Raw genomic sequence first — 20685 nt, 5'->3', positions numbered from 1 at the left:
ATTGATTGACTATCCTTGTCCAGTTTCTCTCCCATTTTTTTCTAGTCTTTCTAGTCTACTTTCTCCATATTACAATACTTTAATATAACAGATACTGCAATATTTTCCATAATCCTAATAAATTTGATGTGACTCTCATTAAATATTATTGGCCTACATGCTCCATCATCATATATTCGTGATTTAATATCACTCTTAGTTTCTGCTGCCAAGTATGTGCACACATTTTTTTTTTTCTCTAAAAAGGAATACTGTCTATTTTCATTTTAAATTTCATCATGATATTTAGGATGATGTTTAAAAATAACCCACGTTTTATATCATTTTTCATTTCTCACTCTTACTACAAGTAGGAGGAATTAGCCTCCTATCCATGCATTATTTTATCTTATATTACCATTATCTCTTGGTTATTTTTCCTTCTAGCCAATGCTAGAATATTCTTCAACATTCTTCACATTATTTAATAGTTTTCAAAATATTAGTTTTATTATCACCAAATAAGTCTCCATAACTGTATTAAGACTTTTAGGATTTGCTTCTATGCCATTTTCTAAATTACATTCTTACACAATTCATATTTAATTTGTCCGTGAATGTTCTTCTTAAACTTTGCTAAGACTGACTATACTGTTGCAGTGTTTACTGATGTCGAGTTAGTTTACGTAGTGTTTTTGCGCTGCACGTCTGTGTTGCACGTCACCACGTAGGCTCACTATTGGTTGACGCTTGTCATGTGTGTGATGCGTGATGACGTGCAACACAGACGCGCTACGCAAAAACACTACGTAAACTAACTCGAAGCCCAGAGAGAAGGAAATGAATAGTAGAATAAAGTCGTTATTTTTGTTTGTTTTTGCGCACAAAAAGTATTCTCGTCGCTTGATAAACTTAAGGTTGAGCCACTGTAGTCACTTGGACTATATTAATGATCTCTTTAATAACTTTTCTGGGCCAGCAAGTTTCAATCACATAGAAGCCTACGGAGGAGTGATCAGCTCTCAGATTTAATCAAAAATATCTTAATTTGTGTTCCGAAGATGAACGAAGGTCTTACGGGGTTGGAACAACATGAGGTTGAGTAATTACTGACATAATTTTCATTTTTGGGTGAACTAACCCTTTAAGGCCTGTTCTAGTATCCACATAAAATATCATCCCTCACACAAGCATAAATGTGTTTAGCAGCTCGGCTGTCTGATCAGGGAACCCAAAGACTCTTTTAAGAGCCACATATTCTCCCTTAAAGGGTTAGTTCAGCCACAAATGAAGTTACTGTCATTAATTATTCACCCTCTTGTCGTTACAAACCCGTAAGACCTTCGTTCATCTTCGGAACACAAATGAAGATCTTTCTGATGAAATGAATGAGGCATTTATATAACGCTTTTTATACAACTGTACACCCAGTCAGGGGAATCTCCTCAACCACCACCAGTGATGATACAGCCACAGTACAACGGCACCAGTGCGCTCACCACACACACACACACACACACACACACACACACACACACACACACACACACACCAGCTACAGCTGGAGAGGAGAGAGAGAGTGATAAAGCCGATTCAGTGGATGAGGATTATAAGGAGGCCATGTGTTGTGAATTCTGTCCCTTTAAATATTAAGTTGGTTGCATGTGTGATATTTTAAGTTGCGTTGTACGCAAATAACGTAGTGCAGCGTTCTCAGCACGTACGGGTTCAGTGTAATTGCCTATTCACTAAGCTACTCCAGTTGAGCGATCATATCGCGTGCACGCATTCATGTGCAGTGTTTATGTGCAAGAGAAAGTTTGTGACAAAAGACTACCTCAAGTACACTTATGTGTATGGTCACTCTTGTACAATAAACGACTAACTATCTGATGACTCCGACTCCCTGACCAGAGTTCTGCAGCGGTCAATGATATAATCCACCAGTTTCAGTGGGGCAATCCCCAACACCATGATTGATAAGGGCCGATGGAAGGACTTTGGCTCCAGGACACCGGGGTTAAACCCCTACTCTTTATGAGAAGTGTTTAAATTTTAATTGACCACAGAGTCAGGACTTCGGTTTAACGTCTCATTCGAAGGACGGTGCTCTTTGACATATAGTGTCCCCATCACTACACTGGGGCATTAGGGACCCATATAGACCCCAGGATGAGCAGCGCCCCCTACTGGCCTCACTAACACTTCTCCAGCAGAAGCCGATGTAACCCGCCTAAAAAGAGGTTAACCAGTTAATTGTATTTGTATCATAATTGTATCATTATTTGTCCATACTTCACGTTTATGAGTAATGGGGGTTTTATTTTGAAAAATACATTTTATTTTGTGGGAAACCGGAAGTAGCGCGCTAAAATACTTCCGTTAGCTTCACATCGCTAAAATCAGATGGAGCACTGCTTCGGTTTCTCCCACGAGTTGAAAAAACTGAGAAGAAAAGGTATGAAAACCTGTTTGTTTTTGCTGACAGTTAAATATGATTTAGTTCGTTATGTAAACACCTGTATACCTTGTTTTAGAAGTTGGAGAGCCATCCATCGCTTTTATCTGTCCTGGCTTCTCATACTGAAAATCCTCTCTTGGTAAGCTAAGGTGTTCAATGATTGTGTGTGTGGAAAAACCACGAGGCGGCAATGCTAGCTCCAATTAGAGATTATTCAAACATTTTCTGTTGTTTTGAAGGAATGTAACATGATAAAATACATTTATTTCATGGCTTAAAGAGAAATGTAAACTAATTTGGCAAGTATTACAAAAATATGCTCTCGTAACATTTTACTTTGTGGTATATATGTGACTAAAGGTTAAAGTTACATACAGGAGAATATAAAATATCACTTTAAGTTATTTAAAGTGGTTAAATCAGCAAATGCTGTAATTCATACAAATGGTTTTCAATTAAAAACTGTATTTCATTTATTTTTATTCAAAATCTAAAAAAAATCCTATGTAAAAAGGGATTAAAAGCAGAGAGAAAAAGTTCATTAGTACAATGTGTCCCTATAATTACATTTCATTGTAATGACATAAGGTTAAAATGGTATATTCTGACTTTAATAGTTAAAATAGCTATTGTTTTCTTCATGTGAACTATGCTATGATATTTTCCGAACAGTAATATAATGTTGTACAACACTTCAAGAACCAGTTGATATCATAGATTCTGGACTGAACCTGTTCTATATACAGGTCAGGTCTTTTCATGAGGCGAGCAGAAGCTCCAGAAGCTCCAGTCCTTGGATCATACCAGGTGAACCATTGAACCATAGATGGCGAGCCTTTCCAATGAACTGTGAACCTTCACCACAGCATTCCGGAAGCCTGTGGTAGGATTGTGTCAGTAAAAAACAAACCGACACCAACGAGATTTTCCCTTTCGAATACTTACCCTTGACTTTGACTATCCCCCTTTTGACTAACGGACTCGAACTCTGGATTGAACTCTGGGACCCCTAAGAACAATTTCCAAGGAACATTTTCAAAAAGGACATTTCATTTTATTTTATTTTATTCTACATTTATTTTGGGCCCATAGGTAGTGTGCACACAATTGTTGTGAAGTGCTGAAATATTTTGTTGAACTAAAAAGTTTACACATTTCAAAACGTTACACCTGTGTTGTTTGGTTATTACTGTACTTCTCAGCTCCTACGAACCTAGGGTGTACATACTCTGAAGTGAGTTACACCTGGTTTACCCAGGAGTCTCCCATCCAGGAACTGACCAGACTCAACCCTGCTGAGCTTCAGTGGGAAACCAGTCTTGGGCTACAGGGTGATACGGCTGCTGGCCTCAAATCTCAAATCTGAGAGCTTTCTGACCCCACATAGACAGCAATACAATGACCACTTTCCTGCAGAGTTTAGCTCAAACCCTATAATGAAAAACAATGAAAAATATTTAGTAATTTGTTTATACAGAACATTTGAAACAGAATAAAACTGGCATGTTTACTAATTACTGAGACGAGTGATCTAGAACAAGCAACATGATATCATTGTAAGCTATTGGAAGAACATACACAACAACACACATACACACCTTTTTTTTTACTTTTTTTTTATTACAGTTTATGACAAAAATAGTTTTCACGGGTTTATAAACACAAAAATCACAAAAAATTGGGAATGTCCAATGATGAGTTCCTGATTTTTATATGAGTTTTATATTATTTTACTTGAGTTCCTGATTTTTATTTATGATCTAGGCAAGCAATAAGAGTAAAGAGCATGAGAACAGTTGCTCGTAATGAAATAATCTCTGAAAGAATGATTTTAATTAGGGCTGCACGATTAATCGCTTGAAACCGCACCTGATTTGGCAAAGGCTGCGAGTATTTAATGCGCAGATTGTCAGTGCAGAACGGCTGATCGGTAGTAAATGCTGCTCCATCTTAAGGCCAGAGGGCAACACACTGTAACATAAACGACTCTTGGTAAATGCGAATTAGCTCAAGGATATAGGGAATTTTGGAAATATTAATAATCATAACTCATGGTCATAATAATTCAGAAATCGCATGTACATTTACTTTATCAATTATCGAGATTACCTTGTTCCGTAACTGGTCTGGTCATCAGTCAGCGAATAAATGTAAGATTATCACAGTTAGGAAGGGGTATTTACCAACTCCAAGAAAGTTTTATCTTCTGGCCACGAACATCAAACTTTCTGAGTTTATTAATTAAAACTACTCAATGTAGTCTATAATATCGAGCTTGTAGCTTAATTAGATCTTTTAATTTCATTGACTTTATAAGGTGGGTTTTCAAACACAGAGACAGTGAAAAGTATCAATGGATTTTAATAAATGCAAAACTAGAGAGATTATATGAGCTACAAATATAAACGTACATAAAAATGCAAACAATAAAAACAAACAAACATTTAACCAAACAAGAACATACGTGATCAGAATGAATGAAAGAAAGAAAGGAAGAAGGATATAGAGAGAAGGGAAAAGCTAGTAATTATTACATACAGAACCTAATTTCACGAGACACCTGGAATCAGCTTTTAGACAGATATAAATATACTTGCAAATTTGGTCTCTGTTCGAGTGATGCTGAGGCAGGAAGCGCGGACGGTGTCCTGTTTCTGCTGTGTCTTCCGGTGTCGCGGAAAGCTTAAAAGGCTCACTGAATGTAACGTTTACCGGAAAATAAGATTCATCTCCCGTGAAGGAAGAGGCAAATATATATAACTTAGTTGCAAAGAACGGCAGCTTCTACATGACGCGAGGGTATGCGTCCCAGAGGAGAAGCCAAGGCAAGGCCTGGTCCAGCTGGTTCCGTTGGGAGGAGAAGCGCTGCGCATGGAGAAGAGGAGGTCAGAGCAAGAGCAAGAGATGAGAGAGAGCGAGAAGTGGAGGTCTCTTCTTTTTAAAAGACATCTGTTTACGCCCTCTTTTTTGGACAACAGCAAATCAGGTCTTCTGATCTGAAGCGGGAAAAAGTTTCTTTGTGTGAAGAAGACACGCCTACTTTGACCATATGTCTTATGAGAGAAAGAATTCATATTTCCTCTTAAGATTGTACACACAGAACAATACATCTTACTGTAATCTCCTATGTGTGACTGGTTGAATTAAAACAGGACGGTCAGACAGATACCAATTATGACAGGTAAAGATTGGGGAAACATAACGTTACATTCATATGCATAATTACACACAAATAAAGTGTGATTTAACACACAATAAAATTGTCAGTATTTCCGTTATGGCATGTGAAGACACTTGAGAAACAAAGGAATACATATCAAACATTTTAGGGGTACTTTTCTCTGAAAAGCTCCATGAATGGTGTGTGTGTGTGTGTGTGTTGGAATGTCACGAGGCTGTAAAGTCACGGGAAGTTCACGCTGAGCTGGGGGGGATCCCAGCCACACGGGCGCTGGAAAATTATCCCCTAGAGAAGAATTAACCAAAGCTGCCTTCCTAAGGACAAAGACGATGTGTTCAACACCCTCATGATTCACTTAATGTGAAAAGCAGATGTCATTGTTGCTACAACACACACACACGCACACGCACACACACACACACACAAAATATGAAGTAGTAGTACAATAACACACATCATTCCAGGAAATCCCTATTGGGCATCATACTGTCTGTTGCTGAATAATCAGAAGATTGAAACACTTTGGTTTATTAAACATGAGTAATAAACAGGGGTGCACATAACATTTTTGGTCTTGTTCTCAGGGGAGAACCTGGGGTTGTTGCTTGGTCCTCACATTTTCAAATGCATTTTTTCCTTAACCCACCTCACGGGAGGAACAAATTAGAGGGATGCATAATATATTATCTGACTATACCTACATCCAAAAAAAAAAAAAAAGAGCACACTTTAAAATAGTCAAATTTTTATCAGGCAGTAGGCTAATATGGCCTAGTCGAGTCTATGCAGACTGCTTGTTATTATCAGAGATGGCAACGCCGGCAAAGGAGGTAACTTTACGTGACAAACTCAAAAAAGGAGAATTAAAAACAAAGGCAATAGAAGGTCATCCATCCATTTTTTCCCCCAAAACGCTATAAATCCATCCTTTATATATATATATATATATATATATATATATATATATATTTTTTTTTTTTTTTTATTTTTTTTTTAATTGATGGTTTGTCTTTTTTTTAAAAGTATTTTGTCATTTATGAGGAAAAAACAATCTTACGTGAGTGACAGTTCTCCATTACGGACACGACCACTCTGAAAGCGCCGCGGCACTAAAAGACTTTCAAACTTTCAGAGATCTCAAACAGAAAGCACAAAGCCTTTCTTTAAAGCAAATTTTGTTTTGTATTAATTGTATCTTAATTTTAATCCATGTTTCATTAACCAATTTCCTGGTTTTAATAAATAAAAAAAGTAAATAGGCTATCTTGATTGTTTAGGCTATTTTTTAACCTTTGTATGGTGTTCGGGTCTGTTGGACCCGTTTTCATTTTTTATCAAATGAAAAATGATACAATTAATTCTTTTTTCAAACTGAGACTCATTGGCCTTGGCTCATTTTCTGTGAAGAATATATATCAGAACACATTTTCAATGAAAACACACTATGGGTGTGTGTTTTGTGTGTGTCTGTGTGTGTGTTGTGGGTGTGTGTGTTGTGGGTGTGTGTATGTGTGTGCATGAGTGTGTGTGTGCGTGCGTGTGAGAGAGAGATTGTGTGTAAGTGTGAAAGAGTGCAAGAGTGAGTTTTGTGTTTCTACTCCTGCCATTCCCACACGAGGTTGCAATTCTTAAATGTGATCTAACAAAGGTAAAGAGAGAATATTAACCACATATGCTGTTTATATTGCTTGTAATTGGGATGAAACGCAGCGGGTCCACCAGACCCACGAACACTGGCTGAGTAACAAAAATATGAACACCACACAAGGGTTAATTATAGCCTAAGTGTAAAATATTAGGCTGTGTATACCGACAATATTAATATTAAATTTCATCTGTCTTTTGTAGGCATAGGCTAGCTGATGGCGCACCAACGAAAAATCCTAAATGATGTGCCAAAATGCGTTTTCTATTAGGCTACAATGAAAATATTGTACGGTCAGGTTTGCCGAAGTTCGTTAAATTTAGGCTATTTATTTATTTAAATCATTTATTTATTTTTGTCCATGTGCGCCGATCGGAGACGGAGTTCACTGCTGATATTCTGAGGTAAGAGAGTTTTCTAGTCTCGCGGCTGTCATCAGCAGCGCCTTGCATTGCCCAATCAGCGGATGGCGGGCGGGTGCGGTTTTGAAAATTGGTCAAAAACGTTGGTGCGGATGGATGGCGGACGGATGATGAGTTTTGCGATGCGGTTGCGGATGAAATAATAGCCCATCCACGCATCTCTAGTTCTGAGGCCTATCCAACACCACAGATTGCGCACCTATCTATCCCCAAATCTTAGGTACGCAAATGAGGGTTGCGGCAATTCATCTGGTACGCATTGTTTAATTGGGTAGCGCATGCGCACCTGCGCACCACTTATGTGCATCCCTGGTAATAAACACACGACTGCCTTATTCTGTGTAAGAATCACATCATCTCACAGAAGGATGAGCTCAACTGTCCTTATGAAGTGAGTTTGGAGTAAAAACATGTTATTAAATGCTGTCTTATGTTGGACAAGAGGTTCATACAGTTTTTTACAATCACTGTTACTATTTTCAGAACCTTGATGCTATTTTTCAAAACTCTAGACACAAAACTCAAAACGGTTATCACTTGTAACACAGGCTGTCTAATGTTCAAAACATTGCATTGTGCATTCACATCTTTAAAGAAATCTTGCACTTGCACAATCATTGGTTCAAAAAACAAATTTACTGTGAAATACCATTGAAACAAAACTATAGATCACCCACACACAAGCAACCGATAGTTTCACTGTGTCATTGTTCGTACAATCATTAAATATTGTAGAACAAAATATGTGATACAGGTTTCATTATGGTACTACATGTACAGTAAATACATCTCTGTAAAAGTACTGCAGTAGTAGAGAAAATACTACAGACACAGAGGAATCATTGAACAAAGTTTGTAATATATTGATGCAAAACACTACAATCACAACATAGGTTTATTTGAATCAAAGCAAAAATAATTAGCTATGAAATAGAAAAGAAAGGACAGTACTGTAAAACATCAAATGCAGTGTTCCTCAACTTGCTTGCTTGTACTGTAAGAAACAAAACAGGAGTGATTACTGTACTTCTACATTGTCATCAACTCTGTGTTGTGGATTTGTGGTACAGTATTTGAGACCATAGACGCAGTGTCTGATGAAGCATTATGATAAAATATTAGGCTACATCCATGGATATTGTAATCTAATTGGTTCATGCTCCACGCTAATTGGTGACAATGAATCTCGTTATCTTGAAACTTTCATGATTTAAACATGGAAGATTGTTTGTCTGTTTCCATACAACTATGCATTAAGAGTAATGCAACAGTTACTTATCATTTTGAGCAGTTGTATCAACTGATAGTTAGATCATTGTAAGGAAATGAATAGACACTCATTTGAAATGTAATGCGTGAATTGCCTTTTGAAATAGTAGTACTTTGATGTTCAGTTGTGTCATATTGAACAGGTGATTTTTGTTGAATGAACAAATGATCTAAGTTTTATGTGTATTGTATCCAAGCAGTTGAGAAAAGGGTTAGCATTTTTATTTTGCATTTTGACCACTGGTTGTGAGTTTTGTGTCTAGAGTTGTGAAAAATGACATCAAGGTTCTGAAAATAGTAACATTGATTGTAAAAAACTGTAAATGCTTCTCGTGTTTGGAAAGATGTTTGATGTGTGTTGCTTTTTCAAATGCGCGTTATAAGTGACTCAAACTCACAGTGTTTACAGAGCCATACATCAGTGACAAGCTGCGCATAAAAAAAAAAAATCGCAGCCTTTGCGATTTCCTAATCGCGATTAATCGTGCAGCCCTAATTTGAAAGAGGTTCAATGACTCACTCATTGACAGTGATTTGCCGCCACCTACTGGAGGATTTCCACTGCACTCTGGAGAACAAGGGTACGTTCACATGACAACGATGTGCTAAAAACAGAAACGCTTTTTCTTTGTACAGATGACAACGTTATCAAAATGATCCCTGTTCACACGGACCCGTAAAAAAAAGGACTAATAACGCTGTATTACGCATGCCAGACAAGTAGTTGGCGATGTGACTTTGTAAATGAAGACTACGGGACTGCGCACACACACATTATTTTACTATAGTTCACTCGAGCTGAGCTCACAGGCCTATAGACACAAATTACATAATCTATCATGTTTTTGTCCGATTGTCATTCTAAGGATGTTAATCTTGATAATACTGTATCATTACTTTGTCTTCTGGGTAAATTTAATCTTCACAAAGCCAGAAACATTCACTGTAATCCCAATCTTAGAATGTTCTCCTCTGATAAAGTCACTTTTACATCCTTTAAGAAAATGTCAAAACCTTTGAACACAAGGGCTTCGAAAAACAAATATCATCCTTGAGTCTGTTGTAAGGAACCTTTCATTTAAAAAAGCCTATAGACTAAACACGCAATAGCCTACGCATGTGCATGATGTCACTGTTTTCACAAATTCACATTTTTGTATTTACACGGAGATGATTAGGGTCTCGTTATCAAAAACTTGCACTTTGTTTGCAACCCGTTTTTAAAAGTATTTCGTCAGGCTCGTTTATTGCAGATCATTAATATCAGGTTGGAGTTTCTTCCTCTGTTATGGTGAACTGACTTTGGTCTTCAGTTGAAACTGTGAAATACACACAAAAAACATTTTCAACATTTAAACGGACATGTCTTATGTTTTTTTTTTTTTTTTTTTTTTTACTGCAGTTATTGCTTTCATGAATGACTATTATCTGTTTAAAATATAGATTTATATAATATAAAAGACAGGCAGTAAAGGCAGATCTGTCAGTGAGAGTGAGAGAGTGAGTGTGTGTGTGTGTGTGTGTGTGTGTCAGACAGAAGTTTTACCTCTCGCTCTGTAACATTTGTAAAGCAGCACGACTGTCGCTAGCAGATACGGAGAAACTGCCAGAAGAGAACTGAGGATTTTGAGGACTGAAATCTGACCTGAACGTGACACTGAAAAACAGAAACACAAGCACATTATTGAGCAGCAAAGTTTTGAGAGTGAATATAAAAGCTTTGCAATATTTTTCCTCCTGTCTCTCTCCTCTATTATTCCTGTAAATAAATAAAAAAACAAAACTAATTAATAATTAATGAAAAGTTGTGGGATGTTGTCTATAAGGTGTTGATTTCACTAAATCTCAGTATTGTCACGATCATCAGCTGGAGTGCCCTTGATAGCCACCAGAGGGCACTCAATCCTTCTTCTTCTTCTTCTGATTAATGGCGGATCATATCTTTACGATATATACCGTCATCTACTGGACTACTACACAGGAGTGTGTAAAAAGGACGTTGGCAAATGACCCATTAAATCATAAAATCATAAAACAATAGCAAAAAAAAAAAAAAAAACTAAATTCTTATACTTAAACCAGTATCATTAAGATACATAATGAAATACTTTATTCTTTGTCCCTGCATTCCTTGCTCCTGTAAAATATTATGAATGTCATTTTCTGTATCAGAGTCTTTCCATTTCTGTCTGAGTTGGTCAAATTTCTTACATCTAAATAAAACGTGGGTGACATCCTCCAAGGCACTCAATCCTAGACCAGTGCCACTCTGTCATGGACTTCATTACCCATAATCCTTTGCCCAAACTCATCAGCACTCATTGTTTTCAGCTGTGTCTCATTAACCTTGTTAGCTCACCCTTTATAAGCCTGATGGTCAATTTAGTCATTCATCGCTAAGGGTTGCATGTGTCTTAACTGCATTTCTAAAACTTTGTTTCCTGGTTTTCCTGATTCTCTGCTTGTTCAGTTGGATTTCTCTGTTTGCCTCAGCCCTTAACTCGGTTATTGTTTGTCTGTATATGACCTTTGCCTGTTTATGGACTTTAATTGTGGATTACCCTTTCAATAAATATTAGTGGTGGTGAGATGAAGCCTCATGAAGTGTTGAAGCTTTTCAACCCAGTGCTTCACTAAAGGGTTCATTTCTCGAGGCTTCATTTGCTCACACCACCTGGTGGTCAAAGAGTGTAAAACAAGCAGATCCATTACAGGTGACCTGATGTGATCTGTGATCAAGGCCGGACTTACCATTGAGCTTGACTGGTCTCTGCTGTTACACGTTTATGTTTGTTTGATTTGTACAGTTACATGTCAGTCAGAAATTATTAGCTGCTTTTCCACTGTCGAACCAGTACGAGCGACTGGGCTATAAACGGGCCAGCCGGGGCTAATACAGTAGTTTCTGACTGTGATCTTAGAGGCCATAATCAAACTGCATAAACTGGTATTTTTAATAATTTTACATAAGAAGGATACACTTATTGAATCGCATCTGCTCTGATTAATCACTGATTGTGATCACGTGGCTACTTTTAATTCTCATGTTCACGCCTCATTTCTTTTCAGAGGATGACAGTTTCTATTCATGTTCCACTAAATAATGCGATCTGAAGAGTTTTGAGCGCTCTCTCCCGTCTCATTGCCATTACGTCTCATTATCGTTTTTGCTCCATCAAAAGCCACTTTTCCACCGACTGGCCAAACCATCGTCTTTGCTGAACCGTTACATTCGGTGCTGATCCGGCCCAGCCACTACAGAAATCTATAATTTAATATTCAAGCGTATTTAAAATGTGTATTTTGTGCTACTCCAAATGCTAATCCATAATGATGTTCTAGTTGAGGTCATTTGTATGTGAGTTTGTCATCCCTCAGTCTAAATCCTGCCATGTCTGTGATACACCGTATTTTGCGCCAGTTAAGGCTTAGAAATAACGGTGGAGAAAAATAAATAAAAATAAATAAAAGATTCCCACATAGACTAATCTATTTATATGAATACAATGTGTGTTTTATGATGGTATATAATGATTGTATTACATAACTGTGTAATAAATGTTGTAAGAGCCAATTTAATATGCTTTCAATTTGTATTTTTTATTATTCTCATCTTATTTCTGTTTTATGTGTAGTGCTGTATTATTCAAGAATTTACTTGAAGTTATCCTGTACTGCATTTACTCAAAGTTGTCCTTGTATAATTTACTTGAAGTTAGCTTTAAAGTCACTCCTCTTTATATGTTCATACAAGTATATGCTGTTTTAGCTAAAGGGATTGAAGAGAGGAAGGAGAAGCAGTTATCTCACCGTCTGGCTGTCAAATATGAGGAAATTGTCTAAATCGGAATCTAAGGAAGATATTATATGGATTTAAGACAATGTAAGATTCCAAAGGTTTTGGAGACATTACATACTTGAGCGCTGTTTGGAAGTATTGGCTGAAAGAATTTAAAGGATGTTTCATGTTTTTGCCTTTTTGTGTTTGTGAAAATGTGCAGCACTTTAACGGACTGGCCGTGTATTTTTGACGCGTAAAGACACTTCAACTCCTAATAGAAGCAAGAAAAAGGTGGCTTTGATCCTCGTTTCTATAAATGTAGTGGCTTGAACAAAAAAGGGGCTTCCAAATGTGTGTAAATCAATTATTTGCTCATAATACGCATAAGGGGCAATATTAATATTATGAAAGTGTCTGGGTTTAAATCATGAGTTTATATATTTGTCAAAATATTGCGCCAAGATTGGAAGCGCTTCCTGAACCATCATCAATGACATCATTGGTCTAAAGCGATACAACAAGCCTCGATACGAGCTTCACTGAAAGCTTCCGGGATTTCTCGACACACACTCCGAAGCCTCGGCACAGAACGTAACATCACTAATAAATACTGTGTTTGGATCCTCAACCTTCGTGTCTCCGACCAGTACATGACCAGTATATTTTGCATGTGATTTGATGGTTATGCTTTCGTTTATGTGACACAATAAACACTGATGTCAATAACTGATTTTGCTCCAGCAGAAATATGAGCCAGAGACTATAATATATAATAGTATATAATAATGGTGTGGCGTTTCTCATTAAATCATCTCACCGGTGACTGAGATCCAGCTGTGGAGTGACTGTCCTCTCTCTGTTTTACAGTAGTAGAAACCCTCATGTGACTTTGAGACAGTAGTGATGCTCATCTCTCCTGTCGTCTGATTCTGGATCAGTGATCCGTCTTTATAGAAATCAGCGCTGAGGATCGAGGAGTTTGTAGATCGATGTAAACAGTGTAGAGTCAGAGTCTCTCCCTCAATCACAGGATCAACAGAACTCTCCAGAATCACCTCACCGTCTACAAACACAAGAAATGTGTGTTTAATACTGTAAATATTAAGAATACATAAGAAAAATATTTGATATTATGAATTGTACTTTATACATCTCAAGCTTTCTTATGCTAGTGTCGTATAGTTTTACCAAATCTCATGAGAAAACGCAACTATTTTATAAGTAACCGATTATTTTGTTTAAACCGTTTTGTTTTTTTTGTTGAAAAAAGTAAGCATTGTAGGAGCATTAATTCTTATTTGTCATTTCTTATTGGTTATTCAGTGTCACATGGGCACAGCGGATCACTTCTGCTGTCTTTATTATCTCCTATGGTGGATTGTTTGAGGGTTGGAAGAGGCGAGTAGCGGGAGCAAACTTTCTGTTGACCGTATTACATCGGTTTGAATGCCGTATCAAGCTTTATATAGCTTATAAAAATAAAATTGAAAGCAAGCTAAGTTCATCAGTCTTTTTGATGGAAATGACGACCGACTGCAAACGAGTCGCAAAGGATTATTCCTCTATAGCCTCTATGTGTCTTTTGGATGCCGCTAATCAAGGTCCACCTTTAAACCCAACCATCAGTGGGGCACAAAAACATTACACTAATGAGATTGTACAAATTCATACACATTATTCACCAATTTACCACAATTTAAAATAGTTACAAATTGTCATGAGAGTTTGTTGGTTGTGTATCAGATTTTTAACCACTGGCATAAAAACACGTCCATTTTGCAGTTTAATCTGCCAATTTATATGGTAAGAACTGTCTGATGAATGTGAAAAGTGACCAGTCACATTTTGCTTTGTTTTTATGTGGCATTTAAGAGCAGGTTCATGAAACATCACAATAAATGAAGTTCCAAAATGGAGGAGCCTAAATATTCAGTCCTGTCAATCATCATTATGAGCGTATATAAGCAGCGACAATTCTCACGCCATCCCTCCTCCTCCCCATCTCCTCCTCCATTTATCTTATTCTTCCTCTGCGCTGTCCTGTCAGAGAGGGTTTAGATCGAGCCTCCTTTGAGGACAGCAAGCCAAGTTCGTTTACCATAAACTATATTAAGAGTGAATGGAAATGTGAACTTGCGAATAGATATGTATGGAGAAACTCATTCAAATAATTGAACAGAAGTCAGTCTGTCATCAGCTGTACAGAAAACAATTAGTGGAACATGTCTTTAGACTGTAATTATAATTTAGATCGTAACATTAGACTAGTAGATGTCATGATTATAAACCGGACTCACCATGTACAGTGATGTTTCGAGGATGCCGTTTCTCTCCAGATTCAGACTCACACCAGTACACTCCAGTGTCAGATGTGCTGAGAGAGTCGATTACACATCGAGATCCTGTTTGATTTGCACAAGTTTGTGTGTCTTTGTCTGTGTATCTTCTCACTGTCCATCCAGCAGAGTTACTCTGATCCTCACAGCTCAGAGAGAGAGAGTCAGATGAGAAGTGTTGACTTCTGCTGGGCTTGATGACCAGAGACACTGAAGCAGAAACTCCTGAAAAGAGGAAAATCTCCATCAAAACTGACAGCACAGAGACTGCAGTGAAACACAGATCCGGATGAGCACAAGCATAAACCCTCACCAGTGATCCACAGTGTGTGTGAGCTGCTGTTGTGTGTGTAATAGGCTGGTCGTCCTCTCTCTGCTCTGCACGTATAAACTCCTGTGTGCTGTAGAGCAGCAGGACTGAGAGTGTAAGATCCTCCAGCTCCTCTGCTGCTGTCTGACAGATGATCATGATCTCTGAACCAGCTGAACGTCCAGCCTTTAGAGGAGCCTGAAACCTCACAGGTCAGAGTCACTGATTCTCCTTCAGTCAGCCACGGCTGTGGAGACACTCGCACTGATGCCTGAGCTTCAGCTGAACAAAACATCACGAGTTACAGAGCCGTAGAGAAACTGATGGAGAAGCTGATCACAACAAACACACACTCACCTGAGACAGTCAGTGTAACAGCATCACTGCGCTGAGAGCTTTGAGTGTGTATCTGTCCTGTACAGGTGTATTTACCGCTGTGAAAGTATTTAACATTACTGATGATTAACTCTTGTGCTGAGCACCGACTCACAGCCTTTCTGTGTGTTTCTTTCTTTCTGTATCCATTGGCAGAGTTTCTATCCCAGTTGTTGGTTCCCTCTATTTCCCATCTGTATGTCCACTCAGTGTCTCCTCCCCACTTTATATCACATCTGAGAGTGACTGTTTCTCCTCTAAACACTCGTTCATCAGGTCGTACCGTCAGCACAGCTTTAGGACTCACTGTACAAACACAGATTATTGCATTTATAGTTTCAGAAGTTGTGTAGATATTGTCTCTGATCTGTATTTGTTGCATCACACACTACAGTCTCTCTCACCTGTAACATTTACCCACAGTGCATCACTGTATTGTGTGTAATAGACTGGTTTCCCTCTTCCAGCTCTACACCAGTACTGGCCTCCATCAGACTCTGAATCAATCTTCAGGCTGTAGGAGTTTGTTTCTGTCTTCTCTGTCTCAGGGTTCAGTGTGTGTTTGTACCAGTAAGAGTCCCAGTTTCCAGTGGACGGATCCATGCGACAGGTCAAAGTCACTGTGTTTCCAGTCAGTGCAGCTCCTGCAGGATCTGATGTGAGTTCAGGCTTCGGCTTTAGATCTGCAGGAGAACAACAACAGATTCAGATCCTCGAGAGTCAAATAAATGAGCATTTAAATTACTAAAATAATTGCTTCAGTCCTCTTATTGGAACAGATGTGGCTGATACAGAAGTGCATAAGAAAAGAGTTGAGCTCCACATTACCCTTCACTGTCACCCCTCTTTATCACAGAGACATGACAATCACTATCCATACTTAAATAGTTGTAAATCAAGAATGATTTGGAATATAGACATATGACTGCTCTTGTTTTAAAGAAGACATTTGGAAGATTATTGTAGAAGTGAAAATTATGAAAATGAAACAGAATTTTTTTTTATAGAAGTTTGAGTTTATAAAAATGTATAATGTAAAAAATATAATTATTTATATAAAATATATATTTTTACAAAACATGTTTTACTTTAAAACTGCAAGAAAATCAAAGCCAAGTTGTGTTCCAGATTTTAGCTAAAAAAAAAAAAGAAAAAAAAAAAGAAAAAAAAAGAGCTTTCAGTGAGATTTAGTTTGGGCGCAGTACCAAACCTTTTCACTAGATGACAGCCAAGCTCTGTTAATGACCATATAAGGACGATCCATTTCCATACATGTTTAGAGTGATCTGAACCATATATTTCCATAATTATCATACAATTTATGAAGTAGAGATCTATTGATAAGTAGTATGGGCAGTTTAGCAGTATTTGATTTGAATTCAACCTCTAATAAATGCATAAATAAACACGTATGTGCGTTACAGCTCACGCCGCATCACAAATCAATAATCCATCATTTGTTTCTTTATATTTAAAACCTTTTCAGACCTTTTTTCCTCATAAAATTTAATTCGTTTTGTCTTTTGAACTGTTGACATGAAAACCAACATGCTTCTATCAATCATAATATATAGATGTATATGTGATCAGATATGGTAGTGCATGTGTAATATAATATTGCAGATATATTTACTCGTGCAAATTTGTGACATACTATCACGTGCACTAGTACCTAAATAAGCACTAGCTAAAGAATAAGTACTAGGCAAGGCAGGTTTATTTATAAAGCACATTTCATAAACTATGGCAATTCAAAGTGTTTTACATATAGAGGAATACAAATAATCACAAAATAAAAGCAGGGGAAATTAAAACAGTTATAATAGGAATTAAAAGAGATAAATGATATAGTTACAAAATGGATTAGAGTAAAATGAATTAAAATAGTAAATAAACTTCTCATCTGGCAAAACACCGGTGTATCTTAGAAGGAATGTGTAGAAAAATTACACAAATTATGTGTAACACTCGAATTTACACATTTTGTGTCAATATTAACTAAAACTGTGTATAAAAAAATAATCTATTTTACACATATCCATGTGTAGTTTAAAGTTTACACAACTTGGGTATTTACTTTTTTTATTTAATTTTATTTATTTTATTTCATTTCGCGCCGAATCACGCCGGTGATGCTCAAGGTTCTTGAGGTAAGCTCGCTGTAACGTTACTTGAATTATAATTTTTTTACTCATGTTCATTTACAAAAACAATATGTCCTGCTACTGTTATTTTAATACTGATTTAAAAGCTAGGTTACGACGAGATTTTGCGGGCAAAGAACTCGACTATTGTCAATACGTTAAAGTTAGCTGAAGCACGGCTAACTTAAACCAAGCAGCTTTATGTTGATCAGTGCTGCGAATTTGCGTGGAAACCCCGATTCAAAATCGGCATAATTTTTTTCCACTTTCACACGAAATTCCAGATAATGAAGAGACCTTTATTAATAAATGGATTTTACACGCAAAATTTCGCCAAGCAATGGTAAACGTGACCGCACCTAGATTGTAACTTAGTGCTACTCGATTTACAATACACAAAATGTTATCTGTAAGGGTGTTTTAAAAATCGTCTACTCTTTATTAATTTGATTAACGTTACGTATAAAATGTAGTCGTAGTAGTGGATTTGAAAGTTTGCTGAAATGATTAGCAATATGTCATAAGTGCTCTTGAGCCAGTGATGTGCAGGCTAGGTAACGTTAACTGTTAGCATACAATAACTTACATGTGCTAACTTTATATCAAATAAGTGACCTTTGCATTATGTCTAATATTTATTACACAGCAAATGAACCAATCAGAAGATGGACCATTTTCCACCGACCACCGTGTTCAGTCTCACCAGATTTAATTTATTCAGGTAAGTTAAGCATTGCAGTAAAACTCACTAAATCATTAATTCATATCAAATCAAGCATTCTAAACAACTTAAGTTTTTATTTTTGCATTCTTTTGATCTATTATTAGGCCAAGGAGTCCGACCTGACCAGGAAGGTGCCTAATAAGCATAGCCTATCAGCGCACAGGTAGGTTAACTACTGAGGGAAAGAAAAAGATCATCACATGGGGATTTCTTGCATCATGTATCTTACTGTGTGTTTGTCTCAAACAGCTGTCCCTTCACTGCAAACAAGCTGAAATTGGCTAGCCTAAATCCCTGATTGCAGTTAAGCCTACGAATCTCAGCATTTTTGGAGAGAATTAAGGAAATGTAAGTATTAAAATTTAATCTGGCATAATTTAGTTTACAGTTTAACTGAAATGTTTGAATGTGCTGACAAAAGAGTGTTACTTACAAATATATATATATTCTGAATTATAGTATGATGGAGATTAAAAACAATTTGATGCTTGTGTAATTTTCTCCTCTCTCTCTCTCTTTCTCCCTATTATATTTTTATATAGTGTTGGAACTGCGATCTTCTCTGAAGAAGAACTGAGCACATTTGTGTTGGTGGACACGTTTGCATCCAGGAAACGGGACTGATGCATATGTCACACTTTTCTGGAAACACTTCAGGAGTTTCAAAGTCGCGATCTGATTGGTTGAATTCTACAGGATGTTCAGGAGATGTGAGTGTCGTGTTCTTTATCCGTTCGCCTGGAAACAAATGCCGTGACACCAAAACCCCTCGTGGAAGAAGAATGCTATTGTGCTTACAACTGTGACAATGAGCGCTTACCAGGATCAACTAAACGCTGGATTTTCAAAAGTATTTGAAGTTCGCGGCTCCATTGTTGCCGTAAAATTGCTTAACGTTCTTGAATGAATAATTTATTAGATGCAGCCAGTCTGTTATTGTAGGGACATCAACATCATATACTATCACGCCCCTAAACATGACTCAGAACAAAACGAACTGTGATTGGTTGCGTTACATGTCAGTCAAACGTCCTCTTGGGTGGTCCTTGGTCAAGAAAAGCTGCAATAGAGTCTAGGGATAGGTCTGGCTAAACAAGACTAAGTTCTGAACAGGATAAGTTAATTTAGGTTTAGGTTCATTTATGTATTTTTCCCAAAGGTGAACAAAATGCTTATTCCCAAAGATTGGCTTATTAAAGACTGATTTTATGATCACTTTTACTTCAATGCTGTGAAAAAGATGGAGGAGTACATTGATAATAATAATGAGAACTGTTTCTTGAGCATCAAATCATCGTATAAGAATGATTTCTGAAGGATCATGTGACACTGAAAACTTGGAGTAATGATGCTGAAAATTCAGTTTTGATCACATGAATAAAATAATATTTTTTAAATATATTCAAATAGAAAACAGCTGTTTTACATTGTAATAATATTTCACAATATTAACTGTTTTTACTGTACTTTTGTATCAAATAAAATATTTGGTGAGCATAAGAGATTTCTTTCAAAAACATTAAAATGCTTAATATTTTCTAAACTTGGCCACCAATGTACATCAAGCCAAAAATGTTTTGGAAATAAGTGAAATTATTTTGAAGGTGGGGAAGTGTGTTATGTTACCTAATGAGATTGAGAAAATAACTGTTTTATCCTATGTTGGACATTTCCTTTTTGACTGCTTTAAATTGTATTGTTCTATTCTGGATTGAATTTAATTGTTGATATGTCAGTCATTATAATAAATAAGATAATCAACCACAGACTTTATTTTGTCAAATGCTTATTTTGTTTAGGATTTAGGATTTTAGATACCTTTCTTAACACAGTGTGTGTAACCAAGGATAGCACATAATGTGTTAATGTTACACGTTTACACATCTTTTACACATATTTTACACATCTTTATGTTAACCTTTCTGACACATTTAGTGTGTTAAACTCATTAACACAGTGAATGAGTTGAAATTAACACAAATCTAGTAGTCCTGGAGCTCACCCACAGATGTGTTAAAATTTAACACAGGTTGTGTCATTTTTGACACATTCTTTCTA

The 20685-nt window shown here is 36.9% G+C and overlaps 1 protein-coding gene and 2 long non-coding RNA genes across 3 annotated transcripts in view; 2 read left to right on the top strand and 1 right to left on the bottom strand.

Moving 5' to 3' along the window:
• The first annotated feature begins 2365 nt into the window (after positions 1-2365).
• On the top strand, positions 2366-3302 carry LOC311080227. The gene is made up of 3 exons (XR_014605535.1): positions 2366-2437; positions 2517-2579; positions 3187-3302. It is a non-coding gene; the product is annotated as an uncharacterized lncRNA (long non-coding RNA).
• Positions 3303-7836: 4534 nt separating this feature from the next.
• Positions 7837-20685, bottom strand: part of LOC311080150 (leukocyte immunoglobulin-like receptor subfamily A member 3) — a 56862-nt gene continuing 44013 nt past the window's right edge. The window contains exons 4-10 of the mRNA XM_084109928.1: positions 16164-16442; positions 15742-16065; positions 15388-15666; positions 15036-15299; positions 13556-13801; positions 10504-10614; positions 7837-10276 (exon numbers count right to left, since the gene is read on the bottom strand). Of these exons, the coding sequence (XP_083966054.1) occupies positions 10221-10276; positions 10504-10614; positions 13556-13801; positions 15036-15299; positions 15388-15666; positions 15742-16065; positions 16164-16442 (1559 nt within the window). The 3' untranslated portion in view covers positions 7837-10220. The remainder of the gene's footprint in view (positions 10277-10503; positions 10615-13555; positions 13802-15035; positions 15300-15387; positions 15667-15741; positions 16066-16163; positions 16443-20685) is intronic.
• LOC311080229 lies at positions 18484-20453 on the top strand. Its single transcript, XR_014605537.1, has 4 exons — positions 18484-18624; positions 18732-18790; positions 18877-18975; positions 19170-20453. It is a non-coding gene; the product is annotated as an uncharacterized lncRNA (long non-coding RNA).

Source organism: Abramis brama (assembly GCF_963993115.1).
Source record: "Abramis brama genome assembly, chromosome: 3".
Taxonomy (NCBI): domain Eukaryota; kingdom Metazoa; phylum Chordata; class Actinopteri; order Cypriniformes; family Leuciscidae; genus Abramis; species Abramis brama.
This window is presented reverse-complemented; position numbering and strand designations above follow the sequence as displayed.